Source organism: Trachemys scripta, chromosome 10, assembly GCF_013100865.1.
Source record: "Trachemys scripta elegans isolate TJP31775 chromosome 10, CAS_Tse_1.0, whole genome shotgun sequence".
Classification (NCBI taxonomy): domain Eukaryota; kingdom Metazoa; phylum Chordata; order Testudines; family Emydidae; genus Trachemys; species Trachemys scripta.
The window spans coordinates 16,159,504-16,182,952 of NC_048307.1; the positions used below are offsets into that span (position 1 = coordinate 16,159,504).

A 23,449-nucleotide genomic window follows, 5' to 3' on the forward strand; every position below is an offset into this window, starting at 1 on the left:
GATAAGGAGGTACGGCCATAGGGATTGGGGCGTGGCAGCAGAGTCACATGCCAGTGCCCCAACAGGCTAGGATGGGCTCACCAGAATGTCTTGGGGACCCACTAGGTGGCGCCCCACACGGCTCAGTTGTAGCAGCTTGGCGAGAAGGGTGGCAGCGGGGTCCGGGACAATACTTACAGCCAAGCGGGCACAAGAGGCTGCAGCGGAGGCGCACGAGAGTCTGTGTTGCCCGTGCGGCCCGGACGCTGGTCACCATGAGCGCTGCGCCGCCGGTTTTCCTGGGCTCCGAGGTGGTGGAGAAGCACTTGCACCGCGCCAGCCTCCTGATCCCTTCGCTGGAAGCTGCCCTGGCCAATTTCTCCAGCGGCGCGGAGGGAGGCGTCGTGCAGCCCATGCGCACCGTGGTGCCGGTGCAGAAGTACAGCGGGTAAGTAGGGAGGGATGCACACTCTAGGGAGCCCCATCACGGGCACTCCTCGGGGGCGCCCCTCTCGTCCTGAGCCAGAGTCGGGGGAGGAGGGGATCCCTTTCTCAGTCCCTCCCCACGGTGAGGACTTCCTTGGCTGGTCCTTGTGCAGCTGCCGTGATATTCCCCAGTTGTGTCTGGTTAGGGAGATTTCCAGCTCGGATACTACAATGAGAGCAACCAGGCAGGCCGAGCGCAGCGAGCTTTCCCCTCTCCTGTCATGTCCCCTGCACCCGTCTACTCCTAGCGAGCACTCGTGCAAATCGCTACAGTCTCTGAAGTGCCCGACCAGGCTGGAGCAGCAGGCAGGTGCCCCAAATTTCCTGGTGCCCTACGCAGCTGCGTAGTTTGCGTATGGGTAAGGATGGCCCTGGCTGATGCTTCCCTCAAACGAGTTCTGGAGCTGGCTCCAAAGTCGTGCTGCAAAGGGAATGGGGAAAGTGCTTTGTGTCCTTTAAAATCGATGGTGAAGATCAGCCATCCAGGCTGTTATAAAGTGTGCCCATGGGCCGGCCCTTTACAGTACCAGGATAAAGCACTGCTGTGTCCTGCACAGAGAGAGAAAGAAAGTGGGGGCTACTAGTGTTTCAAGGATAATAGGGGGATAATAATTAGTAGGAAAAGGAGAAGACTGTGGGTGGAATCCTGGCCTCCTCTGAGTTCAAAGGGGGTTTTGTCATTGACTTCAGTAGGGCAAAGATTTCACCCTATTAGTTCTGAACTAAAGCTGTGAATAGTCATTAACAGTGCCTGGTTAGGAGGAAAGTCAATGAGCAAACCATTAAAGTTAAACTGTACTGGAGAGCTGGGGTGAAATCCTGGCCCATTGAAGTCAATGGCAGAACTCCCATTGGGGGCAGATTAGATCCTTCTTTAGAAAACACATATTTAAATAGCCTAGAAAATGTCACACAATTTAGAAGTGGAAAAGAGAAAAAGTAGGGCTATAGAGAGGGTTATTTATTACATTAGAGATCAAAAGCAGTTGCTTATTAACTTCTTACTAGTTAGCTAACAAATTACAAAATTTCATGTTAAATGTATATATTTTTTCTCTTTCAAAGATTTTTAGGGGTCATGCCTGCTTACAGTGCAAAGGACGATGCTCTAACAACTAAACTGGTAACCTTCTATGAACACAAAAAGGATTCTTCTGTTCCCTCTCACCAAGCAACTGTTTTACTCTTTGACCCAAGAAATGGCTCTTTAAAAGCTGTAAGTTCAGCGTGCATTGATGCATTCTGTTTTGTTAACAGTCTGTCAAAATCATACTTCGATTTTAGATGACATAGCTGGTGTAAATCACCATCACTCCATTCACTTCAGTGGAGTTATGGCGATTTGTGCCAGCTGAGAATCTGGCCCTCAGGCTTGTCTGTTTCATTCTCTTTAATCTGTCCTTCTTTCTTTGTTCTCTGAAACTGGTGATTTGAAGTGAAACTCTTTATTTGAAGAACTCCCCCGACACCATGTTTAGCTGATATTTTAGGGGGAAAGAATAAATTGCCAAATATTCTGAACTGTTAAAGGCAATGCAAGTTTTACTGTTGGCCTCTGTGAGAGTGGGATTGGGGGGCTGTAATAGGAATTTTGGGATATTATCTTTCTTAATTAAAAATGTGGATAATGGTTTGAGAAGGGCCAGAACAGTGAAAGTGTCTGTTTCTCAGCGTGGCTCCACAATCCATTTTCACATGATAATTGAATATATAGAGCCAGAATCTATATAGAGCCAGTGCCCACCCAGAGTGCAGCACAAGGTAGGGGGATACCTGAGTATGGCTCCATGGTGCTCTACCTGGGCCCTGGCATAGGTTAGAGCAGCCTAAGGGCTGCTCCATCATATACCTGCTTGCAGTGGTCCCCAGTGCTAACCAGAGTGCAGCGTGTTCTGGCCATGCCTTCATTGCCCTGAAACACCCCCGGTACTGGGGTCTCCAGGAAGTGTAGTGTAGAAATGTTTATGTTGGGTCAATGCCACTGTGATGATGGCAAATTTCCACTCGCTTTGTGCTGCCTAAGTGTCATGAAAGGAGTGGAGCAGGGAAGAGAATCTACCAATTTTCTATAGAATATATTTGCCAGTGTTGCATTAATAATAATCTTCTCTCAGGTTTTCCTTGTCCCTTCACATGATATATCAGTTATTAACCACTAATTCACACATGGAGAAAGCATCTGGCATTATGTTTTCGGTGTTCATTTCAGTCTGTTTGATTTTCTTCTTTAAAAGGTCATGGATGGCAGTGTCATTACAGCAAAACGAACTGCTGCAGTTTCCGCGATAGCTACCAAGGTAGGTCTGATGCTTTATAAAGTGGGTTGAAGTAGATTATTGGTGTGTGACAAGGCAACCCTTCCTCCGGTGCCCTCCCGCAGAATGCCGCTGCACGACCCATGAACCTGCCACAGTTACCCCTTTCATCCAGAGTCCCCAGTAACCCCAGGTAATCTTTCCAGGTACCGATACCCTTTCCAGCATTTATTTATTACAAGAGTCCCAAAATTGTAATCCAGAATTCCTCAACACAGTCCAAATTCCCCAATTCCACAGTACATCCAATCTTTCAAGTCACAACAGTCCATGAACACACCAAGTACAGCTCTGATGTCTCTCACTATGCTCAGGCTCTTGGGTACAGCTCTGGCATCTCTCACCAGGCCTCATCCCAGCCCTTCAGCCTGGGTTGCTTCTCTGCCCTGTTTCATTCTCAGGTCTGGCTCTGGCTCTGGCTCTGGCTCTCACCTGGAGACATCAGCAAGCTCACCGCAACATCCTCCGCCAGCCTTTATCTCTCTCTGGTCTTTCAGCCAGCAGGTGTCTCCTTCTGCCGCTCTCAGCCTTCAGCCCTCTCTATCCATGGTTCTGTGGCCTGGGGAAACTTGTATGTAATTCCTCAACTGCCTTCCACTTTCACTGGCTTGATCTGGATCACTGCTCAACACAGAACTCACAGCTAATTCCTTCAGGGCCAGCTCTCTCTCAGCCTCTGGACTCTCTCTTGCCTTTGGGCTGTCTCTCGTAATTCCCAGGGGCAGTCCCACCCTCTTTATTACACCAAACTAGGGCACATCTGGATTGGAACAGGAGAGCTGGGCCAGTTGTCCTGTGACATGGTGTCATGTAAAATAGCTTAGAGGTCAGATGCGAATGCGATCTAAGAGGCTTTCAATCCATGCCAGTTCTCTTTAATCATAGGTACTAGATTTATGACAATGTTCAGTCCTCAAAGAAAAGCCTAAAACTTGGTTGTTTCTATTTTAATTCCGAGGGAGTTGTGTACAGTAATATAGTTTAAGGCCAGAAGGGACCACCAGATCATCTAGTCAGACCTCTTGCATATCACAGGCCACTAGCTCCACCCAGTTAACCCAGTATTGAGCCCAATAACCTGAAATAGATTAAACTATTGTTTACCATAGACAGCGAATAGGAGGGACCAACGTGAACCAATGACCTAGCCCTCTGCAATAGCAGGGAATTGATTAGGTGAGATATCCAAGATGATCCTAGTAAGTCGCATGTCGCAGAGAAAGGCAAATAACCCCCAAGGTCCCTGCCAATATGACCTGGGGAAAATTCCTTCCCAACCTAAAATAGCAGTTGGTATGACCCTGAGCATGTGAGCAAGACCCACCAGCCAAGCATCTGAGAGAGAATTTTTCTATACCACATCAGAGCACGATCCCACCCCGTCTGGTGATGCCATCTGTGACCATCTCCAGTGCTTTAGAGGAAGGAGAACCACTCCCCAGAATACAACAGGGAAAAAGTCCTTCTTAACCCCTACAGGTGACCAACTGAAGCCCTGCATCATGAGATTTAGGAATATAAGACATAAGACTGGAAGGAACCCCCTTTGCCATCAAGCCAACCCCCATCACTGCATGCAACTCCATCATATAGTCCCACTCAAAAATTTATCAAGCTCTATCTTCAGACTAATTAGGTTGTTTATCTGAACAATGTCTATTGGAAGGCTGTTCCAAAACTTCATTCCTCAGATGATTACAAACTTTCTTCTAACTTCCATCCTAAATTCAGTCATGGCCAGTTTGTAACCATTTATTCTTGTGCCAACATTTTCCTTTAACCTAAATAGCTCTTCTCCCTACCTGTTGTCTATCTCCCAGTGTCTTCATAGAGAGTAATCATATCCTCTCTCATCCTTCATTTTGCTAGGCTAAACAAGCCATGCTCTTCCAGTGTCTTCTCAGAAGATAGGTCCTCCATGCCCCTGGTCACCTAGTAGCTCTTCTCTGCACCAGTTCCAGTTTGAGATCATCTTTCTTGAGTAATCAGATTTGTACACAGTATTCCAAATTAGGTCTTACTAGTGCCTTGTACAATTACATTAATACTTCTCTATCGTTACTGGAAATAACTCTTCAGTGTATACACGAACGATATGCCTGAAATAATAGTGCAGAAGTTTGCGTACACTGATGGTTTGGCACTCGCCACTTAGGCCCGTAGCTTTAAAGAACTTGAAGTGACCCTTAGATCTGACCTTAAGCTCATGGAGAAATACTTCCAAAAGCTGAGACCAAATCCAAGCAAATCGGTAGTCTCTACTTTCCACTTTGACAATAGAATTGCACAAAACACTCATAACTGTCAGGTTTCATGTGAAACTGTGCATTACGACCCAAAGCCAATATATTTCAGTGGCATTCTTGACTGCACACTGACCTTTCATGACCACTTCAAGCAAGTAGCCTTGAAAGCAAAAACTCATGTCAACATTATTTAAAAGTTAGTGGGAACAAGCTGGGGATCAACTGTCCTGGTTCTAGGAACATTGGCCTTGGCCCTTGTGTACTCAGTTGCAGAGTATTGTGCCCTGGTGTGGAAAAGAAGCTGCTATACTCAGCGTATGGAGAGGCAGCTGAATCAGACCATGCAAATCATCACGGAAACTTTAAAATCAACACCTCTACTGTGGCTTTCTGTATTGACAAACATCAAACCTCCAGCTGTCCGTCGAGATATAGCCACAGCACAAGAACTTAAATATGCCGAAGACTATGCAGAACCTCCCATCTGGCAGGTTATGGATAACATACCCCCATCACGCCTGAAATCGTGAAAGCTACTATAGACCACACTTGATCACTTCTAGTCTCTGGATCTGGCGAGGGAATGGCAAAGTGTCTGGACCTCATCTGCTGTTCCAAACAAGCACATTATTACTGAACCAACAAATGCCTCCTCGGTTTCGACCTGCCACACAGACTTGGGACCACATTGACCCACATCCAAAGAAATAGTGGAAGATGCGGCTACTTGATGCACAAGTGGAAAATCAAAGACTCTGTTTCATGTGACTGCAATGAGAACATCCAAACCAATGAACACATCAGAACATAGTGTCCCAAATATGTATTCAAAGATGAATTGGATGATATCCACAGTGTCTCAGAGGAGGCCTGGAAATGGCTTATGGACCTACAACTGCATCTATAAAATGTCACTCTGTAGATGCCATACATGCCTGCGAGAGAGACTGGAAATGCCTCACCTGATATATCCTAGGACCACATTTGCCTATTTCACAGTTGTATCACATTCACGGCACATAGTCATCCTGTGATCAACTAACACAACCAGGTATCTCTCCTCCTCTGTCATTTTCAACTGATGAGTCCCCAGTTTATAGCAGAAATTCTTATTATTAGTTCTTATGTTCATGACCTTGCACTTTTAAATTTCATCTCATTTCTATTACTCCAGGTCATCAGTGTCATCCAATTCTTCCTGTATAAAATTCCATTCCTGTGTATTGACAATGCCTCCCAACTTCATGTCATCAGTACATTTTACTAGCACCTTCCTACTTTTTGTGCCAAAGTCATAAGTCCCAAGTCTGATCCTTTAGGAACTCTGCTAGTAACCTCCCTTCAGCCCAGTTGTTCTTCTTTCACCACAACCATTTGTCTTCTCCCCTTTTGCCAGTTTCTTAACCTACTTACAGTTCTTATCCTAATCCCCATCTTCTTCATCTGAATTACTAATTTCCCGTGTATATGAAATGCCTTACTGAAGGCCAGATAGATTAGATCTACTTCATTTTCCTTATTTTAAAAAATCAGTTATTTTATCAAAGAAAAGGTATTCATGCTTGTATTAGAGGGGTAGCCGTGTTAGTCTGGATCTGTAAAAAGCAACAGAGAGTCCTGTGGCACCTTTAAGACTAACAGATGTATTGGAGTATAAGCTTTCGTGGGTGAATGCCCACTTCGTCAGATGCATGTAATGGAAATTTCCAGAGGCAGGTATAAATATGCAGGCAAGAATCAGTCTGGAGATAACGAGGTTAGTTCAATCAGGGAGGGTGAGGTCCTCTGCTAGCAGTTAAGGTGTGAACACCAAGGGAGGAGAAACTGCTTTTGTAGTTGGGTAGCCATTCACAGTCTTTGTTCAATCCTGATCTGATGGTGTCAAATTTGCAAATGAACTGAAGCTCAGCTGTTTCTCTTTGGAGTCTGGTCCTGAAGTTTTTTTTCTTTTTTGGTGTTGCTACATCATATCTACACCAGCAACACCATCACAGGACCTAACCAGATCAGCTAGAACATCACCGGTTCATTCACCTGCACGTCCACCAATGTTATATATGCCATCATGTGCCAGCAATGCCCCTCTGTTATGTACATTGGCCAAACTGGACAGTCACTACGTAAAAGGATAAATGGACACAAGTCAGATATCAGGAATGGCAATATATAAAAACCTGTAGGAGGACACTTCAACTTCCCTGGCCACACAATAGCAGATGTAAAGGTAGCCATCTTACAGCAAAAAAACTTCAGGACCAGACTCCAAAGAGAAACTGCTGAGCTTCAGTTCATTTGCAAATTTGACACCATCAGATCAGGATTAAACAAAGACTGTGAATGGGTTGCCAACTACAAAAGCAGTTTCTCCTCCCTTGGTGTTCACACCTCAACTGCTAGCAGAGGACCTCACCCTCCCTGATTGAACTCACCTCGTTATCTCCAGACTGATTCTTGCCTGCATATTTATACCTGCCTCTGGAAATTTCCATTACATGCATCTGACGAAGTGGGCATTCACCCACGAAAGCTTATGCTCCAATACATCTGTTAGTCTTAAAGGTGCCCCAGGACTCTCTGTTGCTTTTTACATGCTTGTATTGTATGTGATATGGGAGTGATTCACTCTGTGAATCTGAGCATATATTGGAGTGGTTTTGCTCAGTTATTTTTTTGTTGCTTTATGTATGCACCTATAGGGGCTTTGGGTAAGTGCGGTGATAAATCAAAACTGATTAGACTACACAGCCTCTTCCCCAGTCTGGCCACTATGCCACTCCACATAACTTCCAATTCAAAGTAGGAATATTAATACAAATAAATCTTCAAATACTAATTTAAAAATATTTGACTGGTCTGTTAATAAAGCAGATAACCCTTCTGAGGCCATCAGTTTGAAGGAAAGTTTTAGTCTTCCAAGCGCAAGAATGATATCAAACCTGCCCATCTTCTTCATTATAAGTGCTATGTTTCCTGGCCCACTAACTCTCCTGCTTTAGATTGACGACCAGATTCTCTTCTCAGGTACATCAGTCTTATGCTGATGTAATTCCACCCAAATCAATGGAGTTACAGCCAACACAGAAGTGGAGTATCTATCCCCAGGAGCCACTCCATTTGGAGTGGAGAAGGGGCGAATAATATGTGACCGGGGTCCTAGTGGGGAGCCAGCTGTGGTCACTCAATTAGGGTGAACTGCAAAGAATGGGGCAGCCAAACCCCCAAAAGCTGGTGGATATTCCAATACTTAAATTTACCAAGCCAGCATAGAACAGTTTCTTTATTACCTTACTGGTTACTCAGAAGTCCAAACAACACAGTTCCCTTAAAGTGATCCAGCCTCGGGCCTCCATCCAGGGACCCATGTCAAATATGATGAAAATTTCTGTAAATCTTATTTCATCATATAAAAGAAAAGGAAAAGATTCCACCAATCCCAAAGGATCAGACACATTACCTCCCAGGTTAATGAATGTTTCAGATCTTACCCAAATACATGCTACAGCCAATTCTTATTAACTAAACTAAAATTTATTAAAAAGCAGAAGAGAGAGAGTATGGTTAAAAGGTCAATATACATACAGACATGAGTTCAATTCATTTAGGTGCAGATTCACAGCAGAGATGGTGAGCTTCGTAGCTGCAAAGAATTCTTTCAGAAATAAGAACAGGAGTACTTGTGGCACCTTAGAAACTAGTCTCTAAGGTGCCACAAGTACTCCTGTTCTTTTTGCGGATACAGACTAACATGGCTGCTACTCTGAAACATTTCAGAAATAGTTCTTAGTTTATAGTCCAATGTCCAAATATCACATTCAGGGCATATCAGCATAACTGGGACCTCAATCTTGCGACTCAAACTTCCCCTGAAGAAGCTTAAGCAGATCTGAGATGACCGAATCGGGACCCAAGGATCTTTTGTACAATTTTTTGTCTTTTGACAAGTTGGAATTGCTCAAGGAATAAAAGGTAATTAGGATGACTTTGAAGGAGGTCCATCACCGGTACTTAACTATACGAATTAACATAAGGCCATTTGCTTTTTCCTTCACCATTCACAGTACATTTCAAAGAGAGATGTTCACAATTCATTTAAATGATATCAGAATACAGCATAGACCGGGACTGTTGATTACATTGTGGACCCTACTCATACATATGTAAATACACAAAAACACAAACATTATCTCCCTACATGTCTTTTGAGGGTTATTTATTTTGCAGGATGTTTAACCCTTTCTAGCCATGCGTCACACAATGAATTCCTGAGATGTTAGACTGTTGGACTGCTCTCAGCTCAGACCTTCCCACCTTAAAACCAGATCCTGAAGACTTTACACAAGCAAAGCTCCACAAAAACAACAAGGAGTCCGGTGACACCTTAAAGATTTATTTGGGGTAAAAAACCTCACTTCTTCAGATGCAGTGACTTCAAAGGAGCTTTGTCTGTATTAGAACTTCCAGATCAGACCCTTATCTGTCACCTGCTGCTCTGTGAGATTTTCAGGACTGTTTGAGCCCAGCTTTCAGTTGTCATCTTGTCCTCTTTATGGCAGTTCCTCTTCAATAAGCCAGTACTTTTATGTATGGAACTTTTGAAATCAATGCTACAGAGTCAATGTAACAAGAATCAAAATGAGCTCTTAGCTTTGATAAATCTGCTAGATGAGATTTTTTTTATTTCTTTGCAGCAGTGTCAGTTCAACTGGCATTGAAAGCCCATATAGTTCAAAGGCTCCAAGTACAAGAGTGGCCATAGCAAATGCACAAACAAGAAATGCAGGTGGCTGGGGCTAGGTTCAAACATCCCTTCTTTTCCCTCCCAGTTCCTGGTGAACCACAGAGGATGATTAAACAGGGAAATTCAGAGCTACCAGAGGAGTGAATTTTAAGTCTTGAGCCTCAAGCCACTCTTGTTTGTAAATATTGACTGGTGGACACATATCCTGTTCTTAGCAAAGTTCATCTCTCTGGAGTGTTCTAAATCAGGGATGTCAGACACGGGCCATACCTGGCCAGGGCTGAAATGCAATCTTTCTTGTTTAGAAGGAAAAACAATTGTCCCAAACTGCTACCATTTTCAGCAATTTGACTCAGCTTAAAAAGGGATATGAACAAGTGACAAGTAGGAAGCTTCATTTCTAGTCTTTTTCTTCTTTTTCCTCTTCCTCCTTTTTTTAAAGAGCAGATAAACAACTCTTTAAACAAACACTCAGACTGAGGCTAGATTAGCGGGTTACTGTCTGGGGGCCTGGCATTTCTTCCAAGCCCATTACCCCAGTTTTGGGATGCACATTGTGTCCTACAGGATTGCTAAATAAAAGGCATTTCATCCTTTCTTTGAGTGGTGTCTGCAACAACAATGTATAATCTGCAAAATTTTGTGGGATAAGGATTGTAACTTATAGGGCTACATTTTGCCCTAGTATACCAGTGCAACTGGTGGTGTCAATGGAATTGCATGCCAGTAAATGAGGTCCTGTCTATCCTGGGGATATTTATACTCTTACAGTTATCCTGATGTAGGTGCAATCCCTCTGTGCCAATGCAGTGCACTGGTGTAAGCCCTGTTTCACCTCCAGTGCAGCATTTCTGCACTGGGGGTTTATACTGGTGTAACTACATACATGTAGCTACATCAATACAAATGCAAAAGTGCAAATTGAATCAAACCCAAAAGTTTCTCTTAGGAATCAATGACCCCTCTGTACAACGTTTAAAAATAAACACTCTAGTGTAAATGTGCCTAAGATTGAGGGGTTTTAATTTAAATAGTGGATCCATCATCACAACTGTGTTTTTTCCATGACTACTGTCATTGATTTCTTTTCTAACTTGATATATTTTAGTTCTTAATGCCCGCTGATTCAGAAGTGCTGTGCATTCTAGGAGCTGGTGTTCAAGCCTATAGCCATTATGAGGTCTTCACAGAGCAGTTCTCATTTAAAAAGGTAAGCCAAGGAATGCATCTCAAAGGAGAAGATTTATTTTTCTCAATTATTTTTTCAGTAACACCAATAACAAATAACGTATATAATAACCAGTAAAGTTGTATCTAATGGCTTCAGCAAATTTCAACAAAATGTCTCTAGACATTGCACTTCTATAGCCTTTCCTCCTCCCTTCTCAAAGCATTTTAATAACACATGCTGGAAACAAAGTCAAGTTTCAGCCTTACTCTTTTCTCTGTTTGAAAAAATCCGACCGTATATAAGTTTCTTGGACAAGTTTCCTGCAGCCTCGATCAGTTCAGATTTTCTATTTAAAATGTATTTTATAAATATAAAGATGCCATGAACTGTTATACTAGCATTGCAAGATAATCATGAAGATGTACTAGTCCAGACACAAGATCTACTCACCTGTTCTTTGCCAGGATAAGTAATGATAATGAAGAAAACGTTTTGCAAGGACGGGTTACTCATATTATATAATCTCTACATGCTTTCCATGTTGCTTTTCAGGTCAGGATATGGAATCGCACTAAGGAGAATGCTGTGAAGTTTGCTCGCTCAGTTAAGGGTCCACCAGTGCAGGTTTGCTCCTCTGCTCAGGAGGCTGTCACCGGAGCTGATGTGATTATAACGGTCACCATGGCAACAACGCCAATTTTATTTGGAGAGTGGATAAAACCAGGTGCCCATATCAACGGTATGCCAGACTCTCATTGATTAGGGGGGTTTCTCTGCTATTATTTGTATTATTATTTTATTTAGCTCTGATGTGCTCAATGCTGTGCTGTATAATACTCACAAAGACAGTTTCTGCCCAGAATGGTCTAGATTTCTCAGAATAATCACTTCTCCTCTTTGAGCACGGTCCTGCAGGGTGTCTGTATTCAATGCTATCAGGGATTCTGCTATTGTATGTTTGAGCAGCAGGTAATCTCAGCTTTGCTATGGTAGCCAACAAGGTGTGGCCTTGATGTCCCCATTTGGTCTTAGACTTAAACAACACCCTAGAAACCTGTTCCCACAGTGATTTTTTTAGTAGCACTTCTGTTTCCCTGATATTTATCATCTTTTCTACTGCCCTGTTTTGCAAACTCCTTTATTTCTTCTTTTGGGGCTGACTCCCTTTGATCTCAGTGGGAGTTTTGCCTGAGTTAAGAACCGTGTAAAAATTGAGAAAACCTCAGGGTTTGGTCCCTTCGCTGTGTTCTGTTTTTAAATTGTGTTTTCTGGTGATGTTGTTGCTGCCCTAGCATACGGAGTCCCTGAGCTCCTTGGCATTTATTTACGTTATTTAATTTGGAGCTGGTTCAGATGACCTTGTGCACTTTCCAAGTGGTCTGGTAATGAGACAAAGGCAACTTGTCAGAGGGAACAATTTAAAGGAAGTTCCCACATTTCAAAAGCACCCCACCAATTTTTCAAACTCAGTTTAATTCTTTGCCGGTGACATTGTTATCTGTGCTGTCTCACAGCATGAAGGCCGTGTGTACAACCAGAATCAATTAGTGTCTTCATTTGCTGAGGCAACACATACACAAAGACCACCTCTCCTTGTTTTTTTTCCCCAGAGGCATTCCTATTGCATGAGTAGGCATTCAGACAACACTGGAGTTCTCACAACCCAACTGTCTGTAAAGTTGTATAGAAGAATTGTTTTACCATTCAGTTCAATATTATTTGTGTTTCTCTGTACAAAAGAAGTTGCTAACACAAGAGTTTTACATTTTTTTTTAATGATAAGCTTTTGTTCACAAAACTGTTTCGGTAAGTAAAGATCTGTAAATGGGCTCCAATTGTACTGCTTACAAAGTCATAAGAAAAGAATGGAAACTGCAGGTTTAGAAATCCCAGATAATAATGTTCAGTTGTAGGTCTGCACATACAGTTCCCTGCAGCAAACTGCTTCTTTGGTTCTGATCTGATAAGGATAAGTGAGGGATCTTTTAATTGCATTTCTCTCTACAGGCACGTAACATCAAGACAGTCTGGATCAAAAACACTTAATAAAAAAGAATTATGAAATTCAAGGCTTTTGCAAATGAATTGAGGAGAGGGAAGTGGAGAGGGGCAAGAGATAATAGGAAAAGGGGGGTGATTGGGTCATTTACGTAGATGTCTACATCCTGCTGAGGAAGAGGTTACAATCACAACATCCAGCAGGGCTTTGTCAGGAGCAGCAGGAAGAGGGTGAAGAACAGAAGAAGGGGTTGATAAGATAAGAGAGGATATGATAGAGCAGCATAGCGCCAGCCTACCAAACTATAGTACAGTGTGGTTGTTTGTTAGTTAAACAACTTTATAAATATGCTTGTTATTCGAGAAAGGGTTGGACTTGGCAGCCTTTGAGACTGAAGGTCTGTGATTTATGATGAAAAGCCCTATATGAGCACTAAGTACTTTTATTATCTGTAGCGAAGATACAGCGTAGGCAATGACAGGGTGAGCTTCCCTGTGTTGCCTTGCCTTGTCAGACTTGCCCTAAAGGGCGAAAGGGTAGTTGTGTACATCCGTCCTTGGTGCTAACCAAGCACTTGGCTTGTCTGGTTTTGTATTAGTTTGTTAATGTCTTTGACTGCTGTGAGAATGGGAACAAGCTGGACATGGATAAAACTCTTAGGCCAAACTGGGGAATGCACCTGTGTAACAAATAACACATTTTGCTCAAGGAGCTTGAGGTTTATTGGCAGATATTTCACTGTGATTACTTTGTAAATGATATGCAGAGCACTACCTCCCTTTCTCTGCCTCCACTATGACCTCTCCTCTTTGGCTAAGCCTTCCAGAGGATAGAGATGTAAGCAAGAGGGCCAAGCCTAAGAGGAAAAGGCTGTCTAACGACAAATGCTAACAAAGAATCCTGCTCCCCTTGTGAGTTCACCCTGCCGTTGTGGATTTGCTCCCACATGAGTTTTATTTTACTGCTAGCAGCCTGATTCTACAAGGCAGGGGTGGCCAACCTGAGCCTGAGAAGGAGCCAGAATTTACCAATGTACATTGCCAAAGAGCCAGAGTAATACATCAGCCCCCCCCGCCACCTCCTGCCCTCCGGCAGCCCTGCCGATCAGCACCTCCCCCTCCCTCCTGCCCGACGTGATCAGCTGTTTCTCAATATACAGGAGGCTCTGGGATGGAGGGGGGAGGAGCAAGGGTGCAGCAGGCTCAGAGGAGGGGGCAGGAAGGGGCAGGGGCCTTGGGGTAAGAGGTGGAGTGGGGGCAGGGCCTGGGGTTGAGCAGTGGAAAGTTGGCACCTCTAGCTCCAGCCCCGGAGTCAGCACCTATGTAAGGAGCCGCATATTAACTTCTGAAGAGCCTCATGCGGCTCCGGAGCCACAGGTTGGCCACCCCTACTACGAGGGAACTCATTGATTTCAGTGGTCCTGGTCGTGTTGTCACTGAATACAAGGATTTCAGTGGGAGCAGGATTAGACCCAATGAGGGCTGAGGGTGCTCAGCAGGCATAACAGGAACAGCACTTTGGAGGATTGGACCCTAAGGGCTCAATCCTGCTTTGACATCAATGGGAGTAGAAGGTGCTCAGCGGGATCAAGCCCTAGATGCATAATGTACAGCTCAGTCGGAAGCCCAGGACTTCCCCTAGTCAATCAGGCTGTTCATGTTCTGTATCAGTGAAATTGTCCTCAAGGTTAATTTCAGGCTGTTTGTGCCTAAGTGACGACACTGCTGTGGAAAGACATTATTCACCTCTGTTGAACAAGAAATGTGTTTCTGTTAAATCCATTTGAAATATTTCTCTCTGAAGTTAATCACTTTTATCTTTTAGCTGTTGGGGCAAGCAGACCAGACTGGAGAGAGCTGAATGATGAAGTGATGAAGAATTCTGTCCTGTATGTGGATTCTCGAGAGGCTGCTCTGAATGAATCAGGAGATGTTATATTATCAAGGGTAAGTCTTTCTTAAATGCTAGAGCTTCTCCCCTCGAATGCTACTTTTGCATAGCGCCATTTCTCATTGCTTTCAGATCCATCCTTTATTAGATCTACACTTAAAAATGTGTAATGTTTCAAAAATTATTCCAAATCTTTCACTTTCATCCCAGAAGATCCCAAAGCAATTTATACATAATGGGACAAATTCTGCTCTGTTGCACCTATGTATCCCCATGATAGACGTTTCAGCATAATTAAATTGGAACTGCCTCTAATGTGTGGAGGCCAGCAGCCAAACAGATGACTGTCACACTGCACAAAATTGAGGAGAGGGGACCTTTTGTCATGCCCTTACACAAAGTGCCATAGTATTTTTTTTTTTAATGTCCACACATAGCAGACAGGGCTTTCATTTTTAAGGTTTCATTTGCGAAACCAACAAACTGTAAACTACCTGGAAGTCAATTTATCTTTGTCAGCAAGGTAATAGGTCGATCATTTTGAGTAATGAAATTCAGGCAGATATTTTTCTCTGAAAGCCATGTTATTCTTCTGAAATTTCTGTCTAGTTTCTATATTACTTGCCCTAACAATGATCTGTTTTCCCAGTAACAGAACCTTTCCAATTTTTTGTCTTCTTTCTTTTAAAATCACTTAAAAAACAGTTTATTTCTCTAGATGGCTGTCATGGATATCAAGCCTAAATGTGCATTTGTTTCACAGGCAGAGATTTTTGCCGAGCTGGGGGAGGTAGTGAAAGGGACAAAACCAGCCTTGCGTGAGAAAACAACAGTGTTCAAATCACTGGGTAAGAATAACCCCCTCCTATGTGTAAATCTGACGAGGAACAATGCCTTGTTATTTATTAAGTCCCTCTTGCATGGGAAAGTTGATGATCTTCAAAGCTGCTGTCCCAACATGCTCTACAGAGGACAGTAGCTACAATATAAGATGTGTATTTTCCCTCCTTTCTCAATGTAGCAAGACTCATAAAATCTAAATTGAAAGGAAAGCAAACATGATAGAAAAATATGTCCATTTTTTTAAAGTTCCATTTACTCAACTCATGACTACATTGTTTACTAACATAGCTCCAACCTGAATGTCCTACTCTGATGCCCCCTGAAGTCTATTTGACTTGAAGGTGATGTGACAAAGAAGTATGGTATTGGAAGTGATTAGAAGGCTGGATTACCATGGTTGAAGTTGAATGACCTGTTAGCAAGGATCCATTTGTTCCAGTTGTGGTAGCTTTTACAGCATGGATACATGTCCAATGGGAATTGGATTGAAACCAATAAACTCCTTTTACACATGGCACCTAACAGCTATCTGATGGTGATAACTTCTTGTCATTACCAGACTGGTGTCCTAGATTGTGGTGTGAAAGATTCTCTAATCCATTGTCTAGTCATTCTGTTTCCCTGTGAAGTTAAATTATTTCATTCAACCGAAGTATTGGTTGTAGGTGATTTTAATTCTGTTATATATTTCAGGGATGGCAATTGAAGACACTGTGGCAGCAAAATTCGTTTATGATTCCTGGTCAGCTGGTAACTAAAACCAAGAGCCTGCAATACTAAGAAGGACAAAATAATAGAAAGAAAATGGTTCATGCTTAGTTTTCTTGTACCATTTCTTTATAAGAAAAGGAAGTAATTCCATAGGGAATATAGTACTTTATAACTTTCAATAGCCAATATTAAAATTACATCATATACAGCATTTACTTTTATTCTTTAATGTCAGACATCTAATGTTTTGTAAAGTTACTAACAAATGTATTTCTGTGCATTTTGATATCCTTTGGAATAAACCACTTTTGCTCACTAATGTAACAGCTAGCAGAAAAACTGTGTGCAGATTTCATGTCTGTGGAGAGCTAATTGGTATTGTGGTAAAATGCACTAGTGTGGAGACTGCAGTTTAAATCTGGTATCATGTCACTAGTGATAGCTGACTCCATTTAAACCCCGGTGGGACAGTTCTCAGCATGATGAAACCGCCATCATTCAGACATCTATCCATCTGGTCTCTAGAAAGGTCTGAATCTGGAATGCTAGAAATGCTGTAGGTTACAGTTAGAGTGTGTTAATCAAAAAGGGTAAATAGTTAATCATGTTCAGTGCCTTGCTATGCTGGGACTTAGTATTATCAGTTTATGATGGTCATGAGATTCACCCAAAACTTCAGCGTTAAACAGTTTTTTCTTTAAAAATAAATAAATAATATTGCACATATTCTATTGGGAGATTTCCTGATTTAATATGTTCATAAATTCTCTACTAAGGCTCTCTTAGGTTAGAGCCATGCTGATTTATTCCAGTGGGATAAACTTCTTCCCAGTGTGAAGACAAACCTGTTCAGTGCTGAGGTTTGTTTGTGTCTTGAGTAGGTGAGTGGACTGGTAATCATGCTTTTAGCCATATGAGCATTGCTTTAAAGGAGCCTCTCTTTCTTTCTTTAAAGGAGCCAGGGGTGACATGCTAGGTAAGGAAAAGTTCCTGTTCTATGCTAACAACCCAACTGTTTTGCATAGATTGCACATCTGTTAATAGATGGCTCTTGTCTTGGGAAAGAGTCCCAAGCTTGGGGCTGCATTTGTGCCTTATAAAATTGCTTGCATCTACATTTTATACCATGCAGGTAATTAAATATTTCTTCATTCCATGGGAACGTATATAGCACAGTCATTTGTAATGCTGCTAGTACAGTATAGAGAAGCAATAGACAGGAGGTACAGTAGAATTTACTGTTAAATCTCTAGATGGTGCATGAGTAAATTTATAAAGAGAATTATGGGCAAAAGTCACAGGTGACATAATGTGTGTGTAAGTTACAAGCCTTTTGTAAACTAGTCAGAAAATGGGAGTAAATTGCATAGTAGTGTAATTTGCATAGATTTAGCATTGAGGGGTAACAAACCCTTAAATCTTTTGGGTCAAACGATGCTCTCTTTTACGTGGGTGCAAAATCCAGAGTAACTCCATTGACTTTCCAGTGGCATAAGTGAATGAAGAATTTGTCCTCCTAACCTTTGCTTTTTTAAATTGTAATGATGTGACCTTAAAAATTCTGTTATGAAAAAAATCACATTTAATGTACTGAATATTTTGAAATGTGTGCATTTATTTAGCAGTGACGGACTAATGACACTGGGATGATCCAAGTGTAATGTGGGCTGCCAGAACGAGTTTCCACACATAACTCTGGCAAAACAGCAATACAATCTAGCAAAACTGCTATCCCAGTGCTATGCCTCTCTTGAACAAGGATTGCAGTTCTGGCCAGACTGAGTAACATTTTGAGGTGGGGCACCAATGGGGAGTGAAATGAGAACACCAAATGGTTCATTTCCACATGTGAAATAAGCCAGCCTTTTGTGTTTTGTTCTCTGAAGGTGGAACAGTTTATGCACTAACTCACTGCCCAGTGATTTATATTGATGTTTGAAAATAAAAAATGAGATGGCTCCAATCGAAGGACTTGATCCTGGCCACCTTGAACTTCCATTGGCTTCAGTGGGAAAAGCAGGTGCTCAGAACCATGCTCCAAAACTCCACAAGTGGACATTTCTAAACTTTTGGGAAGTTTGGATTGAACTCTGGATCCAGTTTTCATAAACCAAACTAAATACCCAGATCCAAATGCCCCCCAACTTTGTAAACATTCAGAGCTGAATCTGAACATTACAGCTTGCTCCCATCTCTAATAAAAATAATTCTTGGTCGTTTTCCATTTGGGGATTATGTTAAATAGTTGCCAAAATGTGGTTGTTATCAAGGTGCTCTATCAGATGGTTCACTTTCTGACTTGACATTTCTCTCTGTATTTTCTATTAGCATTTCCAATAGACTGAGAGGGCCTTTTAATTGTAGCAAAATTGCAGCACGTTCAGATGGGATTTCCAAAGGAGCCTAGGAACGTTAAGTGCCCAGTCCCACTGAACTTCAGGGGGAGTTGTATGCCTTGCTCCCTTACCTTCCTTTGAAAATTCCAGCCTAGATCTATATATTTTTCTTCTTTCACAAATCCCAGAGGTACAACCTCAGGATGAGTATCATGTGCAACAGACATGTAAGTTAAAATGAAGGGGAAACTATTTTATTTTTAGTAATCTTTCATTTTATTGTCCTTTATTTGTTAAAACTCTTTTTATAGACAATTAAAACAACTTTTTCTATCTAATTTGTGCTGCATCTTCCTGTGATTTTTAGCACTGCAAGTATCAACATGGCTGTCCCTTGTAGTAAATTACTTGCTGAGGGCAGGGCCGGCTCCAGGGTTTTGGCCGCCCCAAGCAGCCAAAACAAACAAACAAAAACCAAAAAGCCGCGATCGCGATCTGCGGCAGCAATTCGGCGGGAGGTCCTTCACTCCCAGGCAGAGTGAGGGACCGTCCGCCGAATTGCCGCCGAATACCTGGACGTGCCGCCCCTCTCTGGAGCGGCCGCCCCAAGCACCTGCTTGAGAAGCTGGTGCCTGGAGCTGGCCCTGGCTGAGGGAAAAGAAAACAAGCCAACTCTGCCTCACTCTTGAGACTGGACTTTCCAGTCTCTAGTAATGCAGCACATTTTGTATTCACGGTGCTGCCTGTCCAGTTTAGACTGTAAGCTCCGTGGGGAAGTGGCCACTGCTTCTGTATGCTATACAGGGTTGAGCACACCAGTGGGGCTCAACAAATAATTATACAGGCATAGATTTGACTGGATGCTTTTACCCATAGTGTACAAAATCCTTCTGGATGAAAGGCACCGTATAAATGTAGGCCATTATTACTAATGGGTCGAATTTTGGCCAACTATATAGACTTGTGAATGGGCAGAGGGTTTGTTTAAACAAGGAGAGCTGCTTATGAAAGAGCTTCAGGAAATGACACTGCAGATTTCATAAATGAAGAACTAAAATGCATCCCTCCCAATTGTAGCATATTAACAGGTGGCCAGAGGGCTGTTCTACAGTAGGAGCCACTTATTAAAGATGTTGTTCTTCAAGGGAATTGCTTCAAGAAATATTTGTTTGTTTTGTTTATCATTTAAAATGAAGGAACTTTATCATGTGCATCCAGGCAGTCAGCCTCCACATAGGATTTTGCTGTCTGCACCATTAGGAGGTGTTGCTGAATCTCAAAGTTGGTATCAATAAAGTAGATTTACAAGTGGAAATACAAAGGGTCAGATTTTAAAAGGTATTTATGTGCCTAAAGATGCAGATAAATAATTATGAAAATTCCATTAAGTGACTATCTGGATCTTTAGGTGAGTCTGCATACCTTTGAAACTTTGGCACAAAGAGCCATTTTATACCTATTACATTGTATGTACTCTGGTCCAATTTCTTGTTGGCTATATTTTAACTGTACAACACAGTACAGAGATTGGTTATTTATTTCTACTAAGACTCCAGTCAAAACAGGCAACAAATCAGCATAGAATTACCTATGACTGTTCTGTGGTAAAGGTTTCCATGTAGCAGTTCCATCTTTAGTGGCTTTATTCACAGATGGGTTGATGATGTGGTGAGAGAGTCCTAAATAAACACTGGTAATGTGTAGGGTGAGCCAGGGGTGAGGGGAGATTGCAAATTGTAATTGGATTCCAGTCATGTGGAAAAGTCAATGCAGGTGGCATTTAGCAGGTAAATAAGGAACAGGAGGGTAATCATGGGCCCAGTCCAACAGTCTGTACTCAGGCAAAACCCACTGAGTTTTTAAATCAACTTGCCTGACCAAGGATGACAGGATTTGGTCCTTCGTGAGCCTCTTGTCAAAGGGCTCAGCTAGGACGCCTTCACGCACATAAATATTTTCAAGATCCTTTTTCTTTCTTTCTTTCTTTCTTAAACATTTAATTATCTACTGGGGTTTTTTATGTGGAAAAAAATGCTGTCTGGTTTAATTAGTGTTCTGAGCCCTGCAGCTTTTGTAAGTTTCACCGCATGGGACTCCAGAATAGCTGCCTAATAGAAAGAAGTGTTGACGCATAATACATTGTCTTCGGTGGAGGAAAATGAACAGTGTAAAGTCTGGTTGAGGCAAGAAGATATGTTGTTTCAACAAACTAAGGAACAGGAGGAAGGAGCAAAACGAGTGGATCATGAAAAGTGTTAAATAGATTTAAAAACTGGTGCCAGTGTCCACAAAGGCAATGTAAAACTGGATTCAAAAAAGAATTAGACAAGTTCATGGATAGGTCCATGAGTGGCTATTAGCCAAGATTACCAGGGATGCAACTCCATGCTCTGGATGTCCCTAATTCTCTTGACTACCAGAAACTGGGACTGGATGGATCACCTGATCATTGCCCGGTTCTGTTCATTCCCTATGAAGCATCTGGCATTGGCCACTGTCAGAAAGCAGGATACTGGACTAGATGAACCATTGGTCTGAGCCAGTATGGCTGTTCTTAATGTACTTTCTATGATCACAGATGAGCAACAGCACAAATCCTGTATGTACAGGTGGAGATTTTCAAAGCCACCTAGGGTATTTAGAGGCCCAGCTCCCATTAATGAGTAATGCAGCCTCTAAGTACTTTATTTGTCTTTGAAAATCTACCAGACTGTGGCAGCTCTAGCAAAGTCATTGGGTCATAGAATCATAGAAGATTAGGGTTGGAAGAAGCCTCAGGAGGTCATCTAGTCCAACCCCCTGCTCAAAGCAGGACCAACACCACTAAATCATCCCAGCCAGGGCTTTGTCAAGCCGGGCCTTAAAAACCTCTAAAGATGGAGATTCCACCACCTCCCTAGGTAACTCATTCCAATGCTTCACCACCCTCCTAGTATAATAGTGTTTCCTAATATCCAACCTCCCCAACTGCAACTTGAGACCATTGCTCCTTGTTCTGTCATCTGTCACCACTGAGAACAGCCGAGCTTCATCCTCTTTGGAACCCCCCTTCAGGTAGTTGAAGGCTGCTATCAAATCCCCCCCTCACTCTTCTCTTCTGCAGACTAAACAAGCCCAGTTCCCTCAGCCTCTCCTCGTAAGTCATGTGCCCCAGCCCCTGATCATTTTCGTTGCCCTCCGCTGGACTCTCTCCAATTTGTCAACATCCTTTCAGTAGTGGGGGCCCCAAACTGGACGCAATACTCCAGATGTGGCCTCACTAGTGCCAAATAGAGGGGAATAATCACTTCCCTCAATCTGCTGGCAATGCTCCTACTAATGCAGCCCAATATGTCATTAGCCTTATTGGCAACAAGGGCACACTGCTGACTCATACCCAACTTCTCATCCACTGTAATCTCCAGGTCCTTTTCTGCAGAACTGCTGCTTAGCCAGTCGGTCTCCAGCCTGTAGCGGTGCATGGGATTCTTCCATCCTAAATGCAGGACTCTGCACTTTTCCTTGTTGAACCTCATCGGATTTCTTTTGGTCCAATCCTCCAATTTGTCTAGGTCACTCTGGACCCTACCCCTACCCTCCAGCGTATCTACCTCTCCCCCCAGCTTAGGATCCAGTTGACTTCAGGTGCTAGGCCCAACAAGTGCAACATGGGTTAAGAGGAGGGATTAACTCCCATCACACAGCCCTGGCTCTCTAGGGGACACTGCCCCAGCAGTGCTACGGAGGATCTAACCCTCTGAGCAATCACATCTTGTAGGCAGAGGTCTTCTCAATACAGTAACCAGGAAGAGGCTGGTCCTCCTTGGAATCAAGGCCCTCCTGCATAGTGCCATCACTTCGTTTTGAAGGCATGCTTCCCTAATGAGGGGAGGCCAGCTGTGCATGCCTCCGTCTAGGACAGAGAGTTATTTTTCCTTCTTCCCCATGGGTATATACACCCTGTCCCATACAGCTTCCAAGTTGAGACCATGAGTGACCAGTAGAAAATACAGGGCAATAGTATTACAAATTCCATTAGAAATGCTAGGGTCCTAATTTCCAGAACTCTGCAGGAAAATGCATTTCTTTAGAGACCAAGCAAAGGGCATGTCAAATGAAACTGATACAAATGCTAGCCAACCCCCCTGCCCCAATAAAAAACCACTCTACATCTTCTTGTAGGAGGCCCTTGTATCCATTATCGAACAATAACTTTTGCAACTAATGTGACGAGAAAGAGGAACATACAACTCAAACTAAATGTGGCTCTGTCAGGAGTTTCACTTTTTAAAAAAACTAAGGAACATCTCTTGAAGAGTGAGAAAACATGAATGACAAGAATATGAAACTTATTGGCACAAAGCGTTCGTTCATTCATTCATTCATTCATTCATTCAGAACCTATTATAGAGTCAATGTCAAGATCAATCACTCAGTTCTCAAATAGTGTCAGTGAAGACACTTTGCAGCAATCTATTCAGATTCTGAAAATTATCTTATTTTGTGGTACAGAAAATCAAAGATCTCTGGTGGTTGGAAATGCCTTGTGGCGCATTGCTTATAGAGTGCCGGGAAGACTTTTATGTAACTGGCTATCAGTAATATTTTAAATCATTAAGACTGTAAAAAGAAGATATGCCTAGCATGATCTTTAGGTGGGAAGGATTCATCTCTGGAACTATTTCTTTTATATAAGAATGTAATAACATAAGAATGGCCATACTGGGTCAGATCAAAGGTCCATCTAGCCCAGTAT

At 42.6% G+C, this 23,449-nt stretch overlaps 1 protein-coding gene across 1 annotated transcript; it reads left to right on the forward strand.

The window, feature by feature from the left end:
* Positions 1-91: 91 nt before the first annotated feature.
* Positions 92-17,983, forward strand: CRYM (crystallin mu). Its single transcript, XM_034784699.1, has 8 exons — positions 92-427; positions 1,531-1,681; positions 2,700-2,762; positions 10,873-10,974; positions 11,488-11,674; positions 14,759-14,880; positions 15,588-15,672; positions 16,361-17,983. Exons 1-8 carry the CDS (start codon positions 255-257, stop codon positions 16,423-16,425), a joined length of 948 nt encoding a protein of 315 aa, XP_034640590.1. The 5' UTR covers positions 92-254; the 3' UTR covers positions 16,426-17,983.
* The last annotated feature ends 5,466 nt before the right edge of the window (positions 17,984-23,449 follow it).

Excerpts from the sequence above, each read along its gene's own strand:
- CRYM (XM_034784699.1), top strand. The coding sequence starts at position 255 with ATGAGCGCTGCGCCGCCGGTTTTCCTGGGCTCCGAGGTGGTGGAGAAG. Across the intron at positions 428-1,530 it reads CCGGTGCAGAAGTACAGCGG|ATTTTTAGGGGTCATGCCTG; the intron begins GTAAGTAGGGAG and ends TCTCTTTCAAAG. Across the intron at positions 14,881-15,587 it reads GAGATGTTATATTATCAAGG|GCAGAGATTTTTGCCGAGCT; the intron begins GTAAGTCTTTCT and ends TTTGTTTCACAG.